The sequence below is a fragment of the Gopherus evgoodei genome, chromosome 3 (genome assembly GCF_007399415.2).
Source record: "Gopherus evgoodei ecotype Sinaloan lineage chromosome 3, rGopEvg1_v1.p, whole genome shotgun sequence".
Lineage (NCBI taxonomy): Eukaryota > Metazoa > Chordata > Testudines > Testudinidae > Gopherus > Gopherus evgoodei.
This window is the reverse complement of record NC_044324.1, coordinates 159,458,093-159,483,387: the sequence shown is the minus strand read 5'-3', so window position 1 is coordinate 159,483,387 and position 25,295 is coordinate 159,458,093. Positions and strand designations below refer to the sequence as shown.

Sequence of the window (25,295 nt, the reverse complement as noted above, 5' to 3'; positions counted from 1 at the left end):
TAAACCTGTTTATTTAGAGAGGAAAAGGAAGAATAAAAGATGTTACATGTGTTTAATGTGACTAGGGTAATGTGTCAGAACCTGAATCTTTGCATTGCCTGTTTTTTGTGCGTGTTGAATTTTGCGTTATGTTAAAGCTATGATGGGTGAATGGGTATACAATCAGGAATAAATGGTGCATCCGCATCTGGGTTGGAGGGTGGAACTTTGCAGATATTCAGCAGTTCATGGTAGTGCCACACGATGGTTACGGCAGTTAAGAAGACACTTGTACGCAAGTAGAATTTGGGGAGGCAGAATGAAATGCTCTGGGTGCAGTTTGACCAGGGCACTGGGATCAGTGTGAAGTTTTACAGAAAGTGCTATAGTATCTTTAGTAACAAAAGCAAGTGAGTATATTGGTTGAGTGGCACCTCCAGCTACAGTGCCCCTAGAACTCTTCACTAAGTCATTTCCAATCTAACATTTTGACATGGATTGTTAGATTAGATTAGAAATGGCTCAGTAAAGAGAGCCACCTACTGAGTATCAGTATTACTTTTTATAAAATCTTGCATTTTTAATTGGTCTCCCATTCAAGTACTGATCAGGCTCAACCATGTTTGTTATGAGAAATAAGTTTACATAGTTCAGTCACCAATTAAAGCTAGCAATAAAAGCTCATTGGTATGCATTTAGCATTATTGTGATAAAAGGGACACTTGGCACTGCCTCAGGTTTCAGTACATCCACTTCAACCAAAATCTCATATTGATCTGCTTTGGTTTTGTAGTGGTAGTGTTTGTAGTAGAGGATACTCTGAAAGTGAAGGGTCTCTGCTAGATATATTAGAGGAAGCTTTATTCAAGGGAGAATGAGTTACATGCATACCCTGTATATAAGTGATTGAAAATAGCCCTAATCCACACAGTCTTACTTATATTTGAGATTGATCTATTTAGATACATGATTAAAACCTGTGGCATAGCTTTCTTATTTCATAAAAGTTCACAGAAGAAAACTTCAATTTGTGAGGCTGCTGAGAACTTGTGATAAAATGCTAGAATGTGTGTTCTCTTAAGCACCCATGAGAACATCTTTGTGGCTTCCCGTTATGTTTTTTATAATACTTTCTTTCCTTTGTTCCCTTTCCATGGTTTGTTGCTCTCATGTGTTGTATTTTCTAAACTTTTGATTGTAAACTCTTCAGGTGAAGTGACCATGTCTTTTTATTTGTACTTTGAGATGCTTATCCCCCTTTTGGGGTGCTGTAATAAACATTCTTTTCTTTTTCAGCTTGAGGGCTTTCCAAGCAGCTCTCCATCCAGCAAAGATCTCCCTCTTCTTTCAAGTCATTCATCTTTGTCCCAGAGCAGCAGTAGCACTCCTTTTGCCTCTGAAGTGGAGAACTTTCTCAAACGGTTTAACACAGACTCTGTGGAGTCGGTAAACAAGGAGTTGCATGATGGTGCATATGAGTGGAGTTCACTTCCTGGGCTTCCCAATGACAACTTTACATTTGAAAAGAAGTTTGGAAACTTCTTAAGTCACAAGGAGAAGTTGGAACCAAAATCAGAGCCTGCAGACCGTCATACTGACTTCCTGCTCCCTCATGAGAGGGCCAGTCAGGATGGCAGTGGCTTCTCCCGCATTCTGGGCATGATGGCTGATTCTGCTAGTGCTCAAGAAAAGAGAAGGCGCAGCTTTCCTGATATTGAGGATGAAGAAAAATTTCTTTATGGTGATGAGGATGAAGACTCAAAAACAGAATCGTCCTCTGTTCAAAAGCCCCCAGTAGGTTGTGGGAGTGAAGTTACAAACCAGAAAGTCAGTCCACCTCCTTCTCCTGCTGTAAAGCTAGATTCTCTGGAAGAGTCCAACACAGAATATGCAAAGATTCATGACTTGCTCAAAACCATTGGGCTTGACATTGGGGTGGCTGAAATCGGCAAACTGGCTGTCCGCACACAGGAACGCCTCCATGGCAAAAAGCTGGCATCTCATTCTCCTGATTGTCGCTCTTCAGATGCCCGCAGACTGGAATCCTGGGAGATGCGCCGCAGCCGGAGTGATACTCGTTCTCCAGAGTCAAGCCAGCAGCGATCTGCATCACCACCTGGCTCTTTCCAGCCATCCAAAGAGACATCCTCTCTCCAGAAATCAGAATACTCTCAGAGTAAAGCTGTGGGTCAGGAGATACCTGCTTGCCCACCAGAGCAGTCTGTTCCTTCTGTCTCTCTAATCCCTTCTGCGCCGCCTGCTCCTGCCAGTTTGCCCCCTACCTCTGTTTCCCAATACCGGATTCCAAACTATCCACAATTCACTGCAGCTCAGATGCCGCAAAACTATCCACCTCCCACAATGGCCCCTCACGGCTATGATGCATATGGGCACTATATGGCTTATGCAGCCTCTGGCTGGCCCATGTACCCCCCTCCCCAGCAGCCTAACCCTACACTGGCAGAGGCTCATGGGCTTCTCACAATGGCAGTGCCAGCAAATCCCACACGCCCAAACCTCCGGGTGATTGAGACAGTTTCCATGGGCAAAGATTCCCCAAATATCAAGAGAGGTGACTCTGTGCTCATGCAAATCCCCATCACCACTACCACTTACTCCAAAATGCCTCTTCGACTTGCCACACGCCCACTCAAAAGTACCACGGAAAAGATCTCTGATGAAAAAAATCGGGCAGCTCAAAAGCAGAAGGTGAGTGTATTATTTGGAATTATAAATATTTGGCTAAACCACTCAAATTTAGAATCATAACTTGTATCTGTGTTTGTTTTTCAATCCCTTTTGATGCAGCAAGGTTTCTTGGTTAGATTGCTAGTTGCTGCTGATGCTCTGATGAAATAATTGGCTTTTGATCTTCAGAGGCATGTTTTTCTGTGTGCTTGCAGTTTAATAATAATTACACTGAATTCATTTAAGCTGCAACAAGTCATATGCTCTTGGGCTGTTGCTGAGCAGTTTGGGAGGGAGATGCAAAGCTGATCACCTGCAGCCAGCTAAGAAATGGCTGAGGAATACATGAAGACCACTGTGTTATGCTTAAAACATTACAGGAGCTTGAAGTATTGGCAGTAGTAGGTGTGGGTTTTTTTGTTTTTTTTTGTTAAACAGGTGAGTTTTTTATGTATCAGCAGGAAAGCGCGTTGTTAGAGAAAACACTTTTCTGGTGAGATAGGGAACTATTGAGCCTTTGAAGGTAAACAAGCTTTTCTGATTGTATTTAAAAAAAATAAAATAATGTAGTGATACCACAGTGCTGGATCCATTAGAAATTCTTAAATAAGTATTAAAGGACCAGACTGAACATCACATTTTTCAAAAAAAATTTTTTGCTACATTTGTTTCAAGTACACCTCTATTCCGCTATAATGCGGTTGTGGGGAGCCAAAAATCCCTGCCATGTTGTAGCTGAAACCTCATTGTATCGGGGTAGGGGCAGCAGGGCTCAGGCGGTGATTTAAAGAGCTCCGGGCTCCAGCCGCTGTGGGGAGCCCTGGGCCCTTTAAATTCCCAGTGGAGCCCCGCTGTTGCAGCCCCGGGGTAGCGGTGGCGGGGCTCCAGCAGGATTAAAAGGCTCGGGGCTCCCCGCAGTAGCCAGCGCCCCAGACCCTTTAAAGTGCTGCCGGAGCCCCGCTGCTACCGCGCTATATGCGAACCCGTGTTATATTGGGTTGCGTTATAGCAGGGTAGGGGTGTAACTCCAAAGGTGCTAAGAAGTAGAGGAGATTATAGGAAAAAATTTTGTTCTTTGCTTTTTAAGTTTACTTAGTGCATTTGACAGCATTTTTTGTATAGTTAATTTCACAATATCTTTTCTATAGTCAGATTGCCTGTTTGTGTGGGCCTTTCACATAGGATCAAGGATTGAAATATGTTTTTAAAATAGCCTTTCAATCATATTTTTCCTGTGTTTATGCTATAGACTTCTGCCAGCATAGTTATATAGTGTAAAGAGGTGTGATCCCTGGCTGACATAGCTGTACTGGCAGAAGCCCGTATGTTGATGCAGTTATAGTGGCAAAACTATGCTTTTACCAGCTTGTTGGGACAGGGTCTTAGTGTGCTGGAATAAAGCACAGCTTTGGTGGTATGGCTGCATCCACACAAGGAGTTCTTTGCCAGCATAAAGTCCCAATATTCCTACTGATAAAGCACTCCTAGAATATAAGTAGCATACAACTTTGATTGTTAGAGACCTGGAAATACTTCACTATTAAAATTTAACTGGTTCTCAAACTGATGATAACCTTTCAGCACTTTGTGGTTACAACAAGGTTAAGACTTCTTAATGTTAACTTGTATCCCATCTTGTTTTTGTATGGGAGGGACCAGTGATGAACTCTTGGAGAGTCCTTGGATACTGCCAGATTCTCCTAGGTAACAAAACCTAGTGGGTCTGTTAAAAAACAAAGCTGGAGGGGATGAGGGGCAGCTGAAACAAAACTTACAATTTCATTGTAAATGTTTTCCTTAGAGCAGGAACACTGTAAATAGGTTTCCATTTAGAAAACATTGAAAATAAGTGCTATGAATTCCCCAGTCCCTATCTCTAGCTGTGTTATACAAGAAGCTGACAGCATCCAGGAACTCAACAGATGTGGGTTGCGCTTCAAAACACAGAGCATTGCAAACTGTTTGGTATCACTGAAACAAAAACTAAATTGTTAAAACCAAGGAGTTTGTAAGTCAGGGATCTCAAACTCAAATGACCACGAGGGCCACATGAGGATTAGTACATTGGCCTGAGGGCCGCATTACTGATGCCTCCCCCCGCTGCCCTCAGCCCCGCCGCACCTCTGCCCCGCCTCTTCCCACCCCTTCCCTGCCCCCATTCCAACCCCTTCCCCAAAATCCCCCCCCCAACTCTGCCCCCTCCATGCCCCAGGGGGTGCTGGAGGGGTGTGAGGTGTGGCAGGGGGTCAGGGCAGGGGATTGGAGTACAGGAGCAGTGCGTCGGGGGTTCAGGGCAGTGGGTTGGGATGTGGGGTGCAGGAGGGGTGAGGGGTGCAACGGGGCTCAGGGCAGTGGATTGGGGTGCAGAAGGGGTGCGGCAGGGGGTTCAGAGCAGGGGGTCAGGTGCAGGGTGCAGCAGGCAGCTCAGGGAAGGGGGTTAGGGTTCAGGGTGCAGCAGGGGGCTCAGGGAAGGGGGTCAGGGTGCAGGGTACGGCAGGGGTTGGAGTGCGGCAGGGGGCTTAGGGCAGTGGGTTGAGGTGCGGGAGGGGTGTGGCAGGGGGTTGGGGTGCAGGGTGCGGCATGGGGCTCAGGGCAGGGGGTTTGACTGTAGGAGGAGTTCCGGGGACAGGCTCTGGCCCAGCGCGCATCAGGGACAGGGCAGGCACCCTGGCCCTGCACCACTCCGGGAAGCAGCTGGAATGTGGGGAAGCAAGGGCACGGGGGTGTGTGTTTCTGTTGCTTCAGGCACCGCCCCCAGCATCTCCCATTGGTCGGCCGGGAACGGGGAGCTGTGGCCAATGAGAGCTTCTGGGGGTGGTTCCTGAAGCAACAGCAACACACACCCCTGCACCTCTCCTCCCTCAGGTTCTGTCCGCTTCCCAGAGCGGTGCGGGGATAGGGCAGGCAGGCAGGGAGCCTGCCCTGCCCCCGGGCATTGGGCCGGAGCCGCTCTAGGTAAACGCTGGCGGAGGGCGGGAGGCTGCAAGGAGCTCATGGGCCACAGAAAATAACCTCGCGGGCTGTGTGTTTGAGACCGCTGGTGTAAGTGGTGAAGGCTAGACATAAGGCTAGGCAGTCAGTTTTTCATTTGTTTTCATTGAAGTTGGCATGCTGTGAAGATATACAGTAGGATTTTCAAAAGGGCTCTAACTTGGACTAACTGCACTCAGTGAAATCAGCCGGCCAACACCTGAGTGCTTTTGAAAGTCCTGGTCATAGTGTAAAAAGAGTTTGTAAACTAATGGATTTGGTTTATTCTCTGCCAAAAGGCCATATTCTACAAATGGATGTCATTGGCTTGCAGTGGATTAGCATGTGCCTTGTACTCTCTCCCATAACTTACTGGTGATTCAATTATTTAAAAAGTTAAACCACATTTTCTGAGTGTAACTGCATTTACCAGTGCAGTAGCAGCAACAAGAATTAATGCATTTCAAGTCTAGATACAGTGGTGACTTTATTTTTTTTTTTGGGGGGGGGGAGGATTGTTGGATTGAAAAATTGACACAGATACAAAAAGTAACCTAAAAATGCTAAAAAAGTAGTGGATTTGTTTATTATATTAAAACGTTAGCAACAAAAGATTATTTTGAGAACAGTGATTAGAAAAAGTGATTGACATCCAATGAACTGCACAGGGGTCCTAATAATCACTTTTGCAGTATTGTTTTATCTGTGATGGAAGGAGATGGGAATTTCATGCCCTTCTCTTCCCAATCTTTTTAGGTCATAGAAGAGAGAGAGAAACTGAAGAATGACAGAGAAGCAAGGCAGAAGAAACTCTATTATCTCAAGACTGAATTAGATAGGCTGCGTAAACAACAAGGTACATATTGCTTCTTCTCTTCCTTCCCTTTTCTCTAGGATGTGCTCCAAAGGCCCTATGTCGTAGTACAACTCAGAATAAGTACAGATCAAAAATAATAGTCTAGAATATGAGTACAGATCAGAATAAAAGTCTAGAAAATGAGATTTAATTTTTTCCTACTCCAGGCACCCCAGAATTTTTTTAGAAAGCAGTGACTGTAACTGCATTACCATCATGCATGTAGGAAAATGAAGCAGCCATTCTGTAACTAGCAGTTGCTTACACTGCTTTTGGAATTGGAATCTCTTTGTACTGACCCAAAGTGTGTAGGCCAGGATTTGTGCCCAACTTTCTGAAACGTGCCACTGAGCAACTTGACAAATTAAGTTTACTTCATTCTGTACATTGCAGTGTGTTGATGTAGCAGAAATGAGGCCTGTCAATTTGCCCTTCACTTACTTGTTTTTAGTAAATCTAATCTGGAGAGAGAGGATAAATTCCTCTTTGGGGAGGCAAGATAGTTGAGATAATATCTTTTATTGGACCGGTTTCTGCTGGTGGAAGGTACAAGTTTTTGACTAGACAGAGCTCTTCTTCAGGTCTGGGGAAGGAAATCAGTGTCTGAGCTAAATACAGTTACTATCTGTCCTAACCTGTATTTAGTGCAGACACTCTGATTTCCTTCCCCAGACCTGAAGAAGAGTTCTGTGTAGCTTGAAAGTTAGTACCTTCCACCAATAGAGGTTGGTCCAGTAAAAGATATTACCTTGCTATCTTGTCTCTCCCATATCGTGGAACCAACATGGATACAACAACAGTGCAAGCAATCTTTTAACAGAGTCAAACATATTTTGGGGTAATTTCAAACTTTTGTTTAACCAACAAAAGATTGAATTGTTTCTTGACCCCAGGAAAAATAGTCCTTCGGGATAGAGTTTGAGATCCATTTGTGGAGCAATGCAAGAAAAGCCCAGGACTGCTTGTTTGGTCACACAGTAAGAGGGAAATTTAAGTTCTCTCTTGGGGTGTGAGCTATCTCCATTGTGCCTATTTCCTAAGAGCAGAGCTTCATCCTTCTTTCCTTTCTGGTCAAAAACTCTAACATAGATATTTCCTAGGTATTTTATAAATTTAACAGTTAATTATCTGACTGGAATAATTGTACATGTTTTAACATGATTTTCCTTTTGCGCTTCCTACTTCTCTACCTCCTCGTTTGGCTCAGGGGAGATGCTGCGGAAGAAAAGGCGGGAGAAGGATGGGCACAAAGACCCTTTATTAGCAGAGGTGAACCGACTGCAAGAAAACATTATGAAGGAAATTTCTGAACTGCATAAGGAGTCTGATGCAGCAGAGAAGAAGCAATCTGAGCTTGACAAGGTAGCTCAGATCCTGGGGATAAACATTTTTGAAAAACCCCGGAAACCATCCATGGAAACTAAAGAATCCGCCGAAAAAAACAGCAAGTCAGAGAATGCAAAAGGTCTGGAGAAAACGCCCTTCTCCAATAAGGTAAAATCTTAGACTTGGGTGATAAATGATTTCCTCTCTTTGAGAAGAGGGCTCTGGGGAGGCGTCTGTTCCCAGCCACTCACTAGGAGACCAGGGCAAGACTTATTAAGCTAACGTTTGTATATGACATTATCGGTGCACACATACATATATGCCTGTTCACTTTCGGGGAATGCAACCACTCTTCATATGGGCTCTCTACATTTAAAGGGGTAACAGTAACCCCAGAATCAATTACGTACATTCCAGGGTACAGTCCTAAAACTTTTATGTAGGTCACATGTTCAGTAGCCTCTGAAGGGGGGGGTATATATGTTTGGGAGATGTATGAACCTACTTTCTGAATGGGTAACTTATATATTTGGAGGGGAGATAGTATTCACCATACATTTTTTTTGTTTTGTTTTTTGTTTTGTAAGTGTGACCATATTGTGTATTTTGCAGAGGGGTTGGTGGGGGTGCGACAGTTCAGACTATGGAACGTTCCACTCTTATTACTTTGTCTTGTGTTGTTTGTACTCTGTAAACTCATAGTCAACTGATTTTCATTTAATGGTTGCTCATTCTAACTTGGAAAATTCTACACCCTCACCAGGATCAGCTGGTATATTCTTAAAGGCACATGGAATACTGGGGTTAATCTCTTAGATTCACCTAGGCGTTCCGATTGGTAACTTGTTAATAAAAAGAAAAAGAGAAAAATTGGTTGTGGCCTTTTCTAATCTGACATGAAGATTCTGAACATTTTTCTTGGCCTTGGGCAGGGCTGAAACAAACTCTCCATGGCATAAGTGTATCTGTCTCTGTGGCAATACTTTACAATCCATCTGTCTGCTGAGACTGGATAGTCAGTGTGTGGTGGTACAAACCCTCTTCAAATATGGAAGGTGAAAATATAAAACTAGTGATAAAGAAGTGAAGCACCAATTTTGCAGTATTGCCTGTTAAACAAGAGGCCCTAATAAGGCGGTTCTCCTGCATGAACTTTTTTCCTTTATGGTTTCTGTTGGTATTGAAGAGAGATCCTATGATCTGCATGCTGCTCACTTTCTGTTACAGCGAAGAAGCATAAAAGGAGGTGAGAAGTGACGGCCATCTGTCACTGGGTCAATATTGTCATTCCAAAGGGATGTGACTTATTGAGGTCTGTCCCTGCCATACACACAATGCTGTATAGGACCACAAGTATGAGAGTATATATAAAATGAACAGCATAAGCAATCCCACTTCTTAGATACCAGGGATATACTTTCTTACTCTTTTGACCGATCATGTGTTGCCCTCTACATTCTCCGGATGAGAGAATGCTGTGTTCACTCTGTTCCTGAGCAGTCAATAGTTACGGAAGTAGCCACTGGATGTGTAGATCTCTTCCGGCTCCATTATCAAAGAACTTCAAGTAGGGATCACTAATGAAGATATGGAATGGTCATATAGTTGGATTTGTTTGGCACTGGGAACTGAATAACTTGGAGATGGTGCAACAGATCCATGCTTTGTGCCAGCTCAATTACCTTAAAATGTTAATTTTTGAGGCAGTTGCACAGATTAGAAATGGTCATATGATGCTGTTTCACCCAAAATCTGTATTTACCAAATGGCAGTATCTACAGGTCTTTGTCTAAGCCAACAAGGCTAACTCAGTCTTATGTCCCTCTTTGGTATTGTTTGATTTTTTTTTTCACACTCAGATTTTCACCTGTACCTCAGATTCCTGATTTAAGATACTAATTTTGTTTTCTTCAAAAAATGGTGGGGTTCTTCTGCTGTATGACATAGGCCTTTGCAAGTCAGCGTCCATCAGCATAGACTTCAAGTAGGTAAAGCGCTAGCGTCTGTTCCAGGATGTATCTAAGCACAAGACGCATGTTGTATCACATAAACTTGGGTAAAAGAGGCTTCTTTCTGGCTCCTTAGAAACCGTGAGCCTGTTGGAAAATACAAGGCACTTATTTAGCTTTGCAGGGTGTTATTCTTTGCCTGTTAAATAGTTTTGAGTTAACTGATTCAGGTTATTTTTTACAATAACCACAGTATGGCAGTAGGGAGTTTTTTAGATATTCCTGGCAATGTTTAACTGGTTCTCTAACTGGCACCACTCGGGTACATACACTTACCCCATGAAGTGGGGAGGATGCTTGCCCTGGGGATATTTGTTCATTTGGTTCCTTGATTACATACCTACTATCTAGCCATTACATCTGGGAATCTTATTGGAAGCTCTTCATTGGCCACACAGCACCTGAGTCTGCAGTGCCAGCTCACTGAAACGGTGGACTTAGCCTGAGCGTTGACTAGCAGGTGATATATATTTTTTGTGTGTGTATGGTCTCTGCTGGAGCCAGGTTTTGAGTTCCAACACACTGTGTGTCCTTCTGTGTCTTAAGGAAATGTTTCCTTGTGTTCCATTTAGGAGTCAAAAACAACAAATGAAAAGTCCAGAGGTAAAAGTCCCAAGCCTGCAGAATCCTCTTCTCAGTCGTCTAAGCATCCTTTCCAGTTGGCCAATATTTATGAATATTATGATGCAGGGAACCACTGGTGCAAAGACTGCAATACCATCTGTGGGACCATGTTTGATTTTTTTACACATATGCACAATAAGAAACACAGACAGGTATGTGTCAAGCCTCCTTCATTAAGTAGATTTCATGTTATAAGGAATTACATGCTGAAGTATCAGTCACAAAATTACCCTTTGCAAAAGAGCCTAAAGTGATATTGAACTCAAGAGCAATTGCCTAATGTAATTTGCTTAATGTAAAGCTTCAGTAGTTTGTGTAATTTTTTATTAGCAAAAATGGGGCTTTTGTATCTAGTTCAGTAGGGCACCAGTTCTTAAAATTTGCATTTCAAACACCACCTACTTGATCTGATTTATCTGTTACCTTTTCACAGGTTATTTTCTTTATAACAAATCACAAAGAGGGAAGGGAAAAGGGAACAGAAAATAGTTCTTGTACATATTTGTATTCTGATTTTGGTTCTCACTGTATTAAAGTGATGTAAAAGGAAAAAACAAGAGAGGTGTATTTGACTTCTTAGTGTGATGAATGAGTTTGTATGCCTCTGTCACTATGCAAATAGACCCTGGATCCTTACAACAGACCTTGGGCTTCGAAGACCCAGAGTGAGACCAAACAAGACTTCGTAAAACGCATCGATAAGATAACAGTTCCCGCCAAAGGTAACATTACTTCCTTTTCTCCTACATATGATCTTGATCTGCCCTCCAGCAGGTTCCAGCTGCTCTGGGAGAGGAAGTCCAAAGGTTTTGATTGTGGTTCTAGATTGTGTGTAAATTCTTGCTATGTATAGGAGGAGTATGGTAACCGTTCCAAGTTAGGTGGGAATGTTTCATTCTCCGATTAGTCAAGTTTAGAAGAGCATGGAGTGAGAGTGTAGGGAAACATAAGCTGTTTTTAACATTTGACTTTTGTGGTGGTTGCTTCTTCAAAGCGTTAGGTGATTTCTTTCCTTCTCTCAGGATGTTCTGAGATGATCTGCTGCTGAAGCATTGGGAGTAAGAAAAAGGTTTCAAAATTTAGTGTTTTGGAGGACTTTAGTATTTCAGCTGCTCTGAAGCCTATAACTTTCCTTTATATATTTGCTTTGGTCCTAGGAAGTGCCCCTTAGAGGCTTTGGATGTAAACTTGTTGGGTTTGAGTGACAGAGAACAGGAAAGGATTTATGGTGAATTGGGAAGATACAATGTTTGGATAAAAAAATCCTACTGCACACAAGTGATGTACATAACAGTCCTGCTAGGAACTGATTTACTATCTTGTATATAATCTTCTCAATCTGGTGTTTTGGAAAATGGCACTGGAGGAAGGATCTGCTGTATGTTAGGTTACAGTAGGTCATTTCCTGTGGGCACAAAGATACAATGAATTAAGCTTTATTGAGAAAGTTGCCCTTTTTCCCAGGCATGCTTTGTGGATTTTGAGTGCTTTCCTTTAGAAGGCTTTAAAGTTTTGGGTGGTGATTAGTATTTGAATGGACTTCGTGTTGGAGACGAGAAAGCAGATAAAAAGCTCAAGCACTAGCAGTTTGATATTTTAAGAAATAGTAGTGGATGAAGGAAAGAATTGAAAATCATTCTCCCAGCCATTATGCTGAAGATAGGGTATGTTAAATCTAAGGAGTATTCCTGGTAGTGCAAGTTCCCATACTGGAAGTATAAAGAATAGTTTGTCCAATTCCAAGAGCATGAATAGGAACGTTACTGGAGGTTCTACATCACTGGTACCTGTGATGGATTTTTTTTTTTGTGGCTTTTATTAAGGTTAGACATTTTCTTCTGTTTTATTTCTCTTTTCTTTTGCCTTTTCAGGCTCTGAGTTTCTGATTCCCATCACTGGATATTATTGCCAGCTCTGTCATGAATTTTTCGGAGATCAAATCTCAGGAGAGCAACATGTGAAAAGTCATCCCCACAATGAGAAATACAAGGTTGGTACCTGGTGTACCAGCAGTGAGCCATTCCTTGGTTAGCCTCTGATTCTCTCTCTTTTCCTTTCCTTTGCCTCAGTTTCTTCTCTTTGAAATACTTGCCTCGTGGTTGAGTAGTGTGACCATTTACTACTAAACAAATTAAACACACTCAGAGCAAGAAATAGAATGTACGAGCTTATACAGAGGCTCGTTCTTCTGTGTGGTATTGAAGTCAGGCTTTAATCGCAAAGCTGACTTTCAAACAGTTCAGTAGAATATAGGATTTAATTTTAATGTTTTCTTAGCATTGAGTTGCAGAATTCTGGGTGTGAAACCCTTGTTTCTTGGCAGGAAGAAGATCTCTATTCTCCTAATAGTGTTGAATTGGCAAATCTAACAAGTCAGAACTGTTCTAGAGCAAAGTTTTATTTCTTTAGTAACAGCTGCTGAGATTGTGCCATTTCTTTTCACAGAAACATGTGGATGAGAATCCACTCTATGAAGAGAGGAGAAACCTGGACCGTCAGGCTGGGTTGGCTGTGGTCCTGGAAACAGAGCGCAGGCGGCAGAATGAGATGAAACGGAAACTGGGAGAAAAGCAAAAAGAGGAGAAAGATGAGAAGAAAGCAAAAGTGGCAAAAAAAGAGGAAACAAAGAGCACTCCAGAGCTGGGAGAAGGGGTTAGTGAAACCGGTAATACTCAGGCCAAAATGGATACTACTGGGCGGAAACTTGGTATTAAGCTTAAATTGAAGAAGGAAGAGAAGAAGGAGGATTCAAAGAAGGAAGAGAAGAAGGAGGATTCAAAGAAGGAAGAGAAGAAGGAGGACTCAAAGAAGGAAGAGAAGAAGGAGGACTCAAAAAAGGAATCACCAACTCAATCTTCCTTTGGAAAGTTCAGCTGGAAAAAGAATGAGCGAGAGGATAAAAATCAAGGAGCAGTTGCAGCTCCCCCAAAGGAGGAGAGTGTTGAAGGAAGTAAAGATAAGGAGGAGGGCAAGTCTCAATCTGGGAAACCCCATGCCAAGCCCATTGAAATTAAACTCTCTGGTAAGACGGTTATACCACACACTAGCCCATGGACTCCAGTTGCTTCCACTTCAACACAAGCAAAAATTCGACCCAATCTGCCAGTCCCTACCATGATTTTCAGGAAGTCTGCAACTGCAACAGTAAGCAAGCCAGCACCTTTGAATACTTTTTTGTCTATAAAATCCTCTGGTGCTACCACCAAACCACTACCTGTGGTGAAAGAATCCAGTGCAGATGTTCTGCTGCCTCCAGATATAATCTCAAAAGCGTTTGGGGGAGAGGAGGTAATTTTGAAAGGGACACAGGAGGATATGAAAGTTCCAGAGAAGAATGAATCATCTGAGAAGCCACCTCCCCCTCCACCCTCAATTCCACCCCCAGCTAAACAGACAGCAGTCATCCCAGCAGATGAAGTGGCACCAGGGGTATCTGAGAGTGACCAGGAAATGCTGGCAATGCCAGTGCGCCCTCCTCCACCACCACCTTCTACTGCCTTTAGTGACCAGGCTAAAAAAGTAGAGAAACGGAACTCTTGTCTGGCCACAGCAAATGCTAAAGACCTCTATGATATCTTCTACAGTAGTGGTGGAAAGAATTCATCTGATAGCAAACTTGCAAGTTCCCCAGTTCCAAATGGAGAAAACTTTAACATAGCAAAAACAGAGAGAAGCACAGATATGCCAGCAAACTCTAAACCAAGTAGCAGTCCATCTTCCATGAAAGAAACTTTCCAAAATATAGCTACTTACTCAGAGGTTAGTCAGGTCCACTCAGATGAGGGGGCCTCAGAACCTGAGAAAGTAGAAGTCCAGGAGACTTCAACACCCTATACAGAAAAGAGCACTGAAATCCCAAACATGGTTCGGGGGGAGGTGAGCTATGAATCCCAAAATATTCTTGGATTAGACTTTCAAGCTAAATCCAAAGAGGAGGAAATCACACAGTCTAAAGATCAAGCTTCAGTTCCCTGGGAGACTGAGGTAGAAATGGAAACTATTGATCAGGCAGAAATTAGTAAGAAAACACCAGAGCCTCAGATACCAGAAGTGTCAGTCACACAATTGTCAGAAATTAAAACTGTCACTCATGTCAAGAAATCTATAGAAATGAGAGAGATGGGTAGAACAAGTGGAGAACAAGAGGTCTGCAAGGAATCCCAAGATCCACAAATAATTGAGGTCCAAGGGAACAGAGAGGAGAAGAGACACATTATTGTGGATACCAAAACAGATGTATCTAATACTTCTGAAAAAGATATAGAGATGGAAGACTCAGAGTTAACAGGAGCTCAGTTTGAACTTAGTCTCAGACACCCAGCGAGCCAGTTATCTGAAAGACACAATAAAATCCACAAGGTGGGAGATCCCAGTTTAACAGAGAAAAAATTAAGTAGTGACAGCTGTAAAACTAATACAGAAATTGACAGCCCAGACTTGCCATATGTTCAGAATGAATTGGTTCCTGAACGACTAGACGCATCAAGTAAAGTCAGTGAGGAAAAAGTTTCAGTAGCGGTAGTGATAGAACATGATGCATCCTTACGACGTGTAAAACTGGAAAATGTAAACTTGGAAAGGTCTCAGTCAGCAGTCATTGATGAAGCCCTCCAGATTTCAGAGATCCAAAGTAGGGTTTCAGAATTGACAGCAAAATGCCCAAGTGAATTGGACTCCTCCCAAACTTGTAATAAAAACGAACAGGTCATCTTGGTTGGTTCTCAGTCACAAAGTAGTCAGGAACTACCGTGTACTCAAACGGTAGATAATCCAGAAATAAACAATGGTTCTAATGAAGTCAACGTCCCTGTCACTTGTCTCACCAACATAGAAATGAAAAATAGCATATTAGTGGTACAAGAAGAGCTCAGGCATGAACGTTCAAGCTGTGTGACATTAGACAGTCACCACCAGGAGCAGGGTGTCACAGAGCTAGTCAACGCCTGCACTGCAAACACTGTTGACCCCAGTTCCAGTCTAGAATTAATGTATGATGTTGAAAATAATACATTAAGAGGCCCTGAATCAGATATAAAGTTAGGGAATTTTACTGCAGAGAAAGATGCATTAGAAATAGGAGGTGTTGACTTTTCTAGTGCTCAGTCTGATATGGTTCAAGAACCACTAGATGCTCTACCAGCAGACTTCAGTATGGGTCATCTTGGAGGAGGGACCCTTACCCACACAGAAATAAACCAAGAGGTCTTAAGTACCTCAGCAGCTAATGACTTTGACCTTACCACCACTTACTCAGAATTTAGCTTTGAACAGTCAGAAACTCTCACTCTAAATTTTAATATGGAAAATGAGAAAGATTCCTTAAAGCCAGAAGATGTGAAACCTAGTGACACTCCCATCCTGAAAGCAGAGTTGGAGTTAGAAAGCATTGATTTCAGTTTGGGGGACATTGAAGTGGAACGTGAACATCTTGGTATCTTAACAGCAGGAATTCTAAATGAGGATACTGAAGATCTCCCCAAATTAGAAACCATTACATCCATTGGGCTGGAGCCCAGCAAAACCAGTGAACTGAGCATTGAGCAACCAGTGGATGAACCAGAAATTATTGATTTTGTTGCGTTAACTTCTGGTGATCAAGAAAACAAATTTTGCACCCTGATTTCTGAATCAGCTGTCCCACACCTTGAGTCACGCTTATCAAATAGTGACACTACAGAAGTAGGCATGCCGGTTCTAGAAATACAGGGCATTCCTCCAATCTCTGAGATTCTTCTGCAAGTGGAGGAGAGCAAAGATAGCACAGCAGACATTGCAGAAATGCCATCACTGAGCTGTGATGGAGACAGTGTGGAAAACCATGCTGCTGGATGCATTGAAACTGTCCTCCCAGAGCTCAAGGAAACACCTGCAAAGGAGGGTGACTCAGGGGACAATGGATTGTGCATTGTTCAGAGCAAGATAAAAACTGCTGACAGTAGTTTAGAAACTAACAAGCTAGCTTCAGTAAGTTCTGAAAGCTCAGCAGAAAGCCCAATAGGTTGAAATGAACCCAGCCAGTCTCAATATTTGAGGAGCCAGTGCTGGGATTTTGTTATGTATATTCTTTGTTTCAGTTTAATATGGGAGTATTTTGCATCCTACAGTAGATACTGACTAAAGCTTACACTTGTTTTACCAAAAACCAGACACACACTTAATTCTGTACATATTGGATTGTGCAAAGTGTTTTTCTTGTGAAATTTCACCAATTTCATTTCTGTACTCTGCCATTAAAATAGAATCTCATAATGTGTGATTTGGTTGTTTTTGTTTATTTTTTGTCTTTTATTCTTTACTATTTTTGGATGGTTTCCATCAGTAACATTCCATGACTAGCCTGTGAGACAAGCTCAAGAAAACCCATTCAGAACTTAAGGAAACGAACACTCTTGCAGAAGAATTGAAACTAAAAGTTTATTTAAAATGTAATGCATGATTTTGATTGCGTCCATTGTTTGAAATACAGAAAGTGTGAATAGAGTTGACTTTGTTTCATGTCCTGTGGTTTGTAATTACTGTTGTATTACACCTGTACTTAAATGGTCTCATACTGTATTGTATAAACACATGCGGATACCACCTCACTAAGCAAAGGAGAAAATCTGTCAACTCACTTTTGAAGAAGAAGACTAATCGGTAAGGCTCTGTGGCCTGACACCTGGATCAGACATTTTGAGGTCACTTACATGATTTGAAATGGCCTTTCTTTCATTGTATTGTGATCCAGTAACTATTTGTGTTAAATCATTTAGCAGCTGCCCTGCTCTGAAGAACCAGAAGATCTGAACCCTGGTCTCAGGAATTGGACTCGCTCGGTGTGTCACAGCCGCATACATGCCCACCCTGAATTGTCCCTGAGCCATTAAACCTGTAGTATGATGGTTTTCATTTGTACAGTTTGTCAAATATTAAAGCGTTAAAATGTTTGCTTGCATAAATCTAACAATTTTTATTTGTTAAATCATTTAAAATAAACTTATGGTAATCAAAAATATATTTTTCTAATTCGTCATTTTATTTCAAATAAGTATTTCATTTTAACCAGCTTTGAAATTCTGCACACGTGATAAGAGACACAGATATGACAGCCGTAGAGAAGTAAGTTCTGTGAGTGGTTGCTCATGTGTATTGCACAATCGGTGTGTGTGCTCGCCATGTGCACTGGTGCTGGAAGTTTTTGCCCCAGCAGTACCTGTAGGGGAGTGCCCTAGCAACCCCTAAAGTGGCGCCTCCACGGTGCGATATCAGGGGCGCTGCGCGCACCCCCCACCCTCAGTTCCTTGCCTCCAGTGAAGGTGCTTCGGAACGGCTCTGCTCCAGCTTTGCTGTAGCTCGTCCCCAAAACTCCTTGTTTGTTAAGTGTATGGTACCTGGAGTTAGGTACTTGGTTAGTTAGTTTAGTTTAGCTAGGGCATGCCCCGGGTTTTAAGTCATGCGACACTTGCAGGCAACCTATGCCAATGAGTGATCTGCACAAGGACTGTTTACGCTGTTTGGGGAAAACCCATCTCAGTGATCACTGCAAGATTTGCAAGTTGTTTAAGCCTTGGACCAAGAGAGAATGGGACATCAGGCTCCAGGCTATTCTGATGGAGTCGGTGCTGACCCCGGCTCCAGCGCGCCGCTCTGAGTCGGCACCAGACACCGCAGTGTTGGTACATGGCGACCCTTCAGCTCCATTGATTAGTCAGCACCGCGCCCCATCCACGGGGGTCGCCAAGAAGGGTAGGAAGAGGCCTTCTTCGCTGCGACACTGGAGTAAACCCAGGACAGAGCAAGACCCAGGTTGGGCAGTCCTTGCTCCCCCTGGCCTCTAGGTCTCCGACTCAAGTTGAGCGGAGTAGCTCTGCCCATTTGGAGCAGGCCTCCCCGGATGTATGGATGCCCTACACACTGGAGGCCCTGCAGGAGTCCTGGGATGTTATGTCAGCCCCGCGCTCTAGAGGCAGACCACCACTGGGATCTCCGCAGTCGCCCCCGGCTTGGTACCGGTCTTGGTCGAGGGAAGGTTCCTGACGCTGTTCGCCACCCAGCATATGTTCAGGGCAAAGTCCACGTGGATTGCCCTCGACGCCCATCAGGCTATCTGGTTGGGTTCTGTCTGACTGAGACTCTTGGCTCCACTCCGCCTCGAGGAGCAAACACTGAAGGGACCGAGGCAGATGACGCCAAAGATCCTTATCTCAGAGGGGCTGTTGCAGCTGGTCACAGCACGAACTTCGACATCATTCCTCTTCCATCGTCCTGCTCCAGGACATTGCCACGGCACTGCTTCCGCAGCCCCAGGCGCCAGTCACTGGCCTCTCGCCGTCGTGGGTCCACCCACTGGAGCCGATCGTGGAACAGCTGTTACAGACTGTACTGGTCCTCCATGTTGGGATTGCAGTCCCATGGTCGGCATCACTCCTGGCACTGCAGCTTCTCCCGGTCCAGGGACAGTGGCAGGTCGTAAGTTAGCCCAACCTCCCTTCGTAATTGTCCATTGATGAGCTAGGCCAAACAGCTGGCTCTGCCAGTGCCACAGTAGGTGCAGTGGCACTGGGTCGCATGGCCAGCCCAATAGTACCGGTGGACACCGTGGCCCCTGGTGGGGGCTCCCTCAGTGGCTGGAGCCTCAGAAGGACCATCGGCCTCCCTCTCCAGACCTCCAAGGAAGGAGTTGGTGGGACATACATCCTCGGCACTATGCCCGGAGACCAACTAGGTGGTGGACCCTCTGGTGCCAGTGAACACACACTACCGCGCCGGCCTCCTCACCCTCCCCGGATGAGGCAATTATGGCCCCTCCTCCCTCCATCCCACGGGAGGATTTTAGGGCCCACTGAGAGCTCTTAAAAAGGGTAGCATCAAGTCTCCACCTCCAAACAGAGGAGATGCAGGAGCCCTCGGACTCCCTGTTTAATGTACTGTTCTCTTTGGCACCAGGCAGGGTGGCCTTGTCTCTCCATGAAGGGGTGGTGAAAATTTCAAATGCCCTGTGGCAAACCCCGTCCTCATTGCCCCCCATCTCTAAGAGAGAGGAATGCAAGTATTTTGTACCCGCCAAGGGGCATGAATACTTATACACCCACCCTGCTCCTAACTCCCTGGTGGTCGAGCTGGTCAACCACAGGGAATGGCAGGGCCAGCCAACCAGCCCCTACCCCAAAAAATAAAGATTCAAGGAGGCTGCACTCATTTGGAAGAAAAATTCATCCTCAAGCTTCCACCAGCTTCAAGTGAACCACCAGGCTCTCCTGGGCCTGTATGAGTTCAATCTGTGGGGCTCCCTGCTCAACTTTGAGGACTCCCTCCAGGAGCACGACACGAAGGAGTTCTAAGCAGTGGTGGAGGAGGGCACAGCGGCTGCCAGGGCAACCCTGCAGGCAGCTTCGAATGCAGCAGACACAGCTGTGCAGTCCATGTCCTCCGCAGTGTCCATGAGAGAGGCATCATGGCTCCTGCTCTCTGGGCTGTCCAGCAAGGCCCAGACCTCCCTGCAGGAGCTCCCGTTTGACAGCAAATCTCTGTTTGCAGAACAAACGGATACAAAGCTGCATGGTCTGAAAGACTCCCACACGACTCTCCAGACTCTGGGTCTCTATGTTCAGGCTCCGGCTAAACCTAAGTTCAAGCCGCAGCAGACTCCCGCTCAGGCCATCCAGTCAAAATACAAGACTGCTTATAAGAAGTTGTGGGACTATAATAGGTGCCCACAGAGGCAGTCTCGGCTTGCCCCCCAGCCTGGGTCCTCCAAGCGCAAGCAAGCAGGGAAAAGGCGGTTTTGATGGGATGCCCGGGGGCGCCCTGCCAGTTCTCATCAGGGATCCACCTCAATAAAGCTTCCCTTCTCCAATTGGTGGTGCGCTTTCCTCCTGGAGTGGTTGCGGCTGACCTTAGACCAATGGGTCCGCCACACCATTTCCCAGGCCTACACTCTCCAGTTTACTTCCTCCCTGCCCAACCATCTCCCACCCCTATCCCTCCTGGGGGACCCCTTGTATGAGGTTCTGGTTGAGCAGGAGGTGGGGCGGCTCCTGGGTGTAGGAGCAGTGCAAGGAATACCGGGGGAGTTCAAAGGCAAGGAGGACTACTCCCACTATTTCCTTTCCCGAAGGCCAAAGAGGGACTCAGGCCCATCTTGGACCTTCAAGGCCTGAACCCCCAGTACATGGTGAAGCTCAAGTTCTGCATGGTCTTCCTGGCCTCCATCATCCCCTCCATGCATCTGCAGGACGCGTACTTCCACATTCATATATTTGAGGGGCACAAACGCTTTCTCCGTTTTGAGGTGGGGCAGAAACACTACTAATTTATGGTCCTCCCATTTGGCCTTTCCACTACCCCCAGGGTATTCACAAAGTATATATCGGTGATGGCGGCCTACCTCAGGGACTGAGTGGGGGGGTCCAGATCTTCCCCTATCTGGATGGCTGGTTGGTCAAGGGCAGCTACGGCTCTCAGGTGCGGGATCATGTGGCGCTCCTGTCCACGTGCACCACTTTGGGCCTGTTGGTAAACACCATCAAGTCCACATTAGTCCCGGCATAGAGTTTATCGGGGTGGTCCTGGATGCCTTGTCGGCCAGAGCCTCCTTCCCACTGGACAGGTTTGAGACCCTGAAGGGGCTCATCAACACGATCACAAGGTTTCTGGTGACAACAGCCAGAGCATGCCTCTAGTTCTGGGGTCACATGTCAGCGTGCACATATGTGGTCCATCACACCAGACTCAGGATGAAGCTCGTCCAGCTCTGGTTGGCCTCGGAGTACTCCCAGGCCAGGAACAGGATGCACAAAGTCCTCATGGTGCCCGAGCCAGTGATCACCTCCCTATGGTGGTGGTCGTCCCCGAGAAACATGCTCCAAGGGGGCCCATTAAGGGGCAGGGCCGTGTCGCTGGAACTGGTATCCGACGCGTCAGACATGGGATGGGGGGCCCATGTGGAGAACTTTCAGACCCAAGGTCTGTGGTCGACTCAGGATCTGACCCTCATAAACGTCAAGAAGCTCAGGGCGGTATGGCTGGTGTACATGGCCTTCCGCTCGCACCTGGAGGGCTAGGTGGTCAGGGGCCTCACAGACAACATGGCCTGAATGTTTTACATCTACAGGCAAGGTGGGACCTAATCCTCTGCCACGAAGCCCTCAGGCTATGGGGTTTTTGTATAGCCCATGACATCTGCCTATAGGCCTTCCATCTGCCGGGCGCCCAGCACGTGTGGGTGGATTGCTTGAGCAGGGACTTCTCTCAGCATGAGTGGTCTCTCCACCCAGAGGTGGTGCACAGACTTTTCCAAGTGTGGGGAACTCCCCAGGTGGACCTGTTCACGACTCGGCAGAATCGTGGCTGTGCCCAGTTCTGCTCCGGGGGAAGGCGACTGGGATGGGGCACTATCTCCTGTACCTTCCTCCTGTCCTGGTCAAGCCAGTTTCTCTATGCCTTTCCCCCATTCCTGCTGATTGGCAAGGTCCTGGAAAACATAAAGACGGACAAGGCCCAGGTTCTTCTGATTGCCCCGGCCTGGCCCAGGCATTGGTATGGGACCCTCATGGGCCTGGCAGTCGCACCATCATGGACGTTGCTGTCCCGCATGGACTTGCTCTCCCAGGACCAGGACCACTTCCTCCACCCCAACCTAGCAGCACTCCACCTCATGGTGTAGCTGCTCAATGGTTAGGCAGGGAGGAAAGGATGTGCTCGGAAGGGGTCAAGCACTTCCTCCTAGAAAGCAGGCGGCCCTCCACACGCCAAGCCTACTTGGCAAAGTGGTCTCAGTTTTCCAGATGAGTGGACGAGCGAGGCGTTTCCCCGGTGCCTGCCCTAATCCAGTTTATTCTGGACTACGTCCTTCACCTTAGAGCCCAGGGCCTGGTGCCATCATCAGTCAAGGTGCACCTGGCGACCTTATCAGTTCTTCTATCCATTGGTGCAGGGCCACACGGTATTCTCTCATGCTATGACTGGCTGATTCCTTAAGATCGTCTCTTCCCGTATGTTAGGCCCCAGTCCCACAGTGGGACCTAAACCTGGTGTTGGCCTGTCTCATGGGGCCCCCGTTTGAGCCAGTCACCATGTGTTCCTGGTCAGATCTCTCGTAGAAGGTGGCTTTCCTGATTGCGATCACGTCAACTAGGTGGGTCTTGGAACTCAGGGCCCTGACCTCCAAGCCCCAATACACGGTGCTTCATAAAGATAAGGTCCAGCTCCACCTACACCCTTTGTTCCTTCCGAAGGTGGTGTCTGCTTTTCGCATGGGACAGGACATTTTTCTTTGGGTCCTCTGCCCCAAGTCCCGTGCGTCCAGTGAGGCGTGCTGCCTCTAATGCTGGATATACGACGGGCTCTGGCTATTTACCAGGAGTGAACTAAGCTGTTCAGAAAGTCCTTGCAACTGTTCATAGCCTCGGCCAAGTGCACGAAAGGTCGGCTGATCTCCACTTAGTGGTTCTCCAACTGGATCACCTCGTGCATCCGTACCTGTTATGACCTGGCAGAAATCCCTCTGCCAGCAAGTGTGAAGGTGCACTCGATTAGGGCGCAGGCCTCGTCAGCTGCCTTTTTGGTCCATGTCCCCATTCAGGACATTTGTAGGGCTGCCACGTGGTCTTCAGTTCACACGTTCACCTCGCATTATGCGACTGTTTCTCAGACCAGGGAGGACGCCGGGTTCAGCAGGGCCATTCTCTGTACCAAGAGTTTGTGAACTCCTTCCCACCTCCAACAGATATAGCTTGGAATAATCTATTGTGGAATACACATGAGCAATCGCTCGAAGAAGAAAAGACACCTTTTTCTGTAACTGGTGTTCTTCAAGATGTGTTGCTCATGTCTGTTCCACATCTTGCCCTCCTTCCCCTCTGTTGGATTTGTCTGGCAAGAAGGAACTGAGGGTGAGGGGAGCACGCAGTGTCCCTTATACCGCACCATGGAGGTGCCATTCCAGGGGTCGCTAGAGCACTTCTCTATGGGTACTGCTAGGGTAAAAACTTCCAGCACCAGTGCGCGTGGCTTGCACACACACCTATTGTGGAATAGACATGAGCAACACATCCTGAAGAACACCAATTATGGAAAAGGTAACTGTCTTATCTCCACCACTTAGCCTGACCAGTAAAGGCCTGATCTAATTCCTATTGAAATCAGCAGAAAGACTCCAGTTGACTTCAGTGGGAAATTGATCAAGTTCTGAATTATGCAAGGTTAGCAGGAAGGAGCAGCGACTTACTGTTTCATATTTCTTGTTTTACTCCACACCAACCTGTAACTCTTTATTCCTAAAGGTGGACTTACAAAGTTAAAAATGAAACTGGTGCACATTTTGCTTTTTAAAAGCATGTAAAAGTGTGAATTTGTTTCAGAAGTTTTTGCTTTATTTTTTGAGAGAAATTTAGGTCCCATCTAGGCTGAAAAACTGGAGAGCTAGTGTAAATGGTGACATCATAAGCAGCAAGATAGTGAAAATTAAGCTGTTAGGGGAAAGGATTTTTAGTCAGACTTCCTAAAACTATTTTTTATTGGCACTTAAGCATTTACCATTTTGAATACAGGAAGCCTTTGTTAGAGTCATCATCCTCTCCTCCTCAATTAAAATGTTATATCTGTTGTAATTGCTCATCTTCCACTTCCCAAAATGCCTCCCAACATGAAACCAAAGAAGACAATATTGTGCATTCCTGCTATTACTAAAACACAAGCTGGGGCAGAGGGAGAGAGACTGTTCAAGTTGTTTTCGTACATCACAGAGGAGGTACCCTACCCTTTCAGAGTTCTGTTTGAGTTCTGTGCTTTTGGCTTGGGATTCAGTCTCCCTTCTGTATTAGCTTCTGATCCTCCACTGATACATCCTCTGAATTTAACTGATTGCAAATGTCAGTAGATGTTATTTTTCCTCCTTTCTTTGTACCAGTTTCTTCAGAGAAGTATCCTATTCCCTGGTATATTTTTTTGAAATCTCCAGTGGGAAGGACAAATCCATTTTCTTGCCAGCTTTGTATGGAGTTTAGAGTTTGTCTGCAATACTGGGGGGGTAGGGTGGGGTGAGGATTAGCTTCAGAATATTAATGGTGACTTTTAACATAATGAGGGTGAAGTTTACTTTCCACTTTTCTGAGGGCTTAGCCTTCACCCTTCTGGGTCAAAAACACTCCATTGGAGTTCAGTGGCACTTTTTGGTTACTGCCCTAGTCCAGAGGTTTTCAGTCTGTTGTCATATGGATCACTAAAGTATGAGAATTTAGTGAACAGTTTCCCACTCCATACATCCCCGTTCCGCACAACAATATCCCTGTTGCAAGTAGTGTACTTGATGAATTAGTAAATGCCAAACTACGTTTTTTTAGAAGTAATTTGAATCCTGTCTTCCTTTTTCTTTTCATTTCCTTTCTCCCCAGCTGCTTCTACAATCATCAGTGTTCTGTAGTGAGGAGTCTGTTTGCCTGTAGAAGACACTGTAAATAAGCAGCTAGCACAAGCTAAAAGCAAGAACCCTTTGTAAGCCATAATCTGAGAAATGCTGCCACAATATTTTTCTCCAGAAGTTGAAACCTGATTTAAACTACATGTGAAATGATTTTTTTTTCTTACTATACTCCCTAGCAAATATTCATCCCAGAGCATGGCACAACTGACTGTCTTTGTTCAGCGTGCCTGGATTGGAATAGCAGGGTGTTAGGATTGAGGTGAACTGACAGAGACATTGGGATAAGTAGCAGAGGGAGAGCAGGAAGTGTTCAAGAGTAGAATGAGCGTATATTGATGGATATGTGGGGAGCAGCAGTGAGTTTGTATGGGTCCCTTCACTTTTGTGAAATGGCGTAAGTTTTTGTTTTTTTGCTGTGGTTTACAGATAAATACATTTTATG

The 25,295-nt window shown here is 45.3% G+C and overlaps 1 protein-coding gene across 2 annotated transcripts in view; it reads left to right on the top strand.

Annotated features, from left to right (window-relative positions):
- ZNF318 (zinc finger protein 318) overlaps positions 1-17,446 on the top strand; it is a 38,728-nt gene extending 21,282 nt beyond the window's left edge. For both annotated transcript variants that reach the window (XM_030557143.1, XM_030557142.1), the window contains exons 4-10: positions 1,276-2,688; positions 6,394-6,493; positions 7,701-7,987; positions 10,401-10,604; positions 11,075-11,174; positions 12,324-12,442; positions 12,898-17,446. In XM_030557143.1, coding sequence (XP_030413003.1) covers positions 1,276-2,688; positions 6,394-6,493; positions 7,701-7,987; positions 10,401-10,604; positions 11,075-11,174; positions 12,324-12,442; positions 12,898-16,455 — 5,781 coding nt within the window. In that variant the 3' untranslated portion in view covers positions 16,456-17,446. The remainder of the gene's footprint in view (positions 1-1,275; positions 2,689-6,393; positions 6,494-7,700; positions 7,988-10,400; positions 10,605-11,074; positions 11,175-12,323; positions 12,443-12,897) is intronic.
- The last annotated feature ends 7,849 nt before the right edge of the window (positions 17,447-25,295 follow it).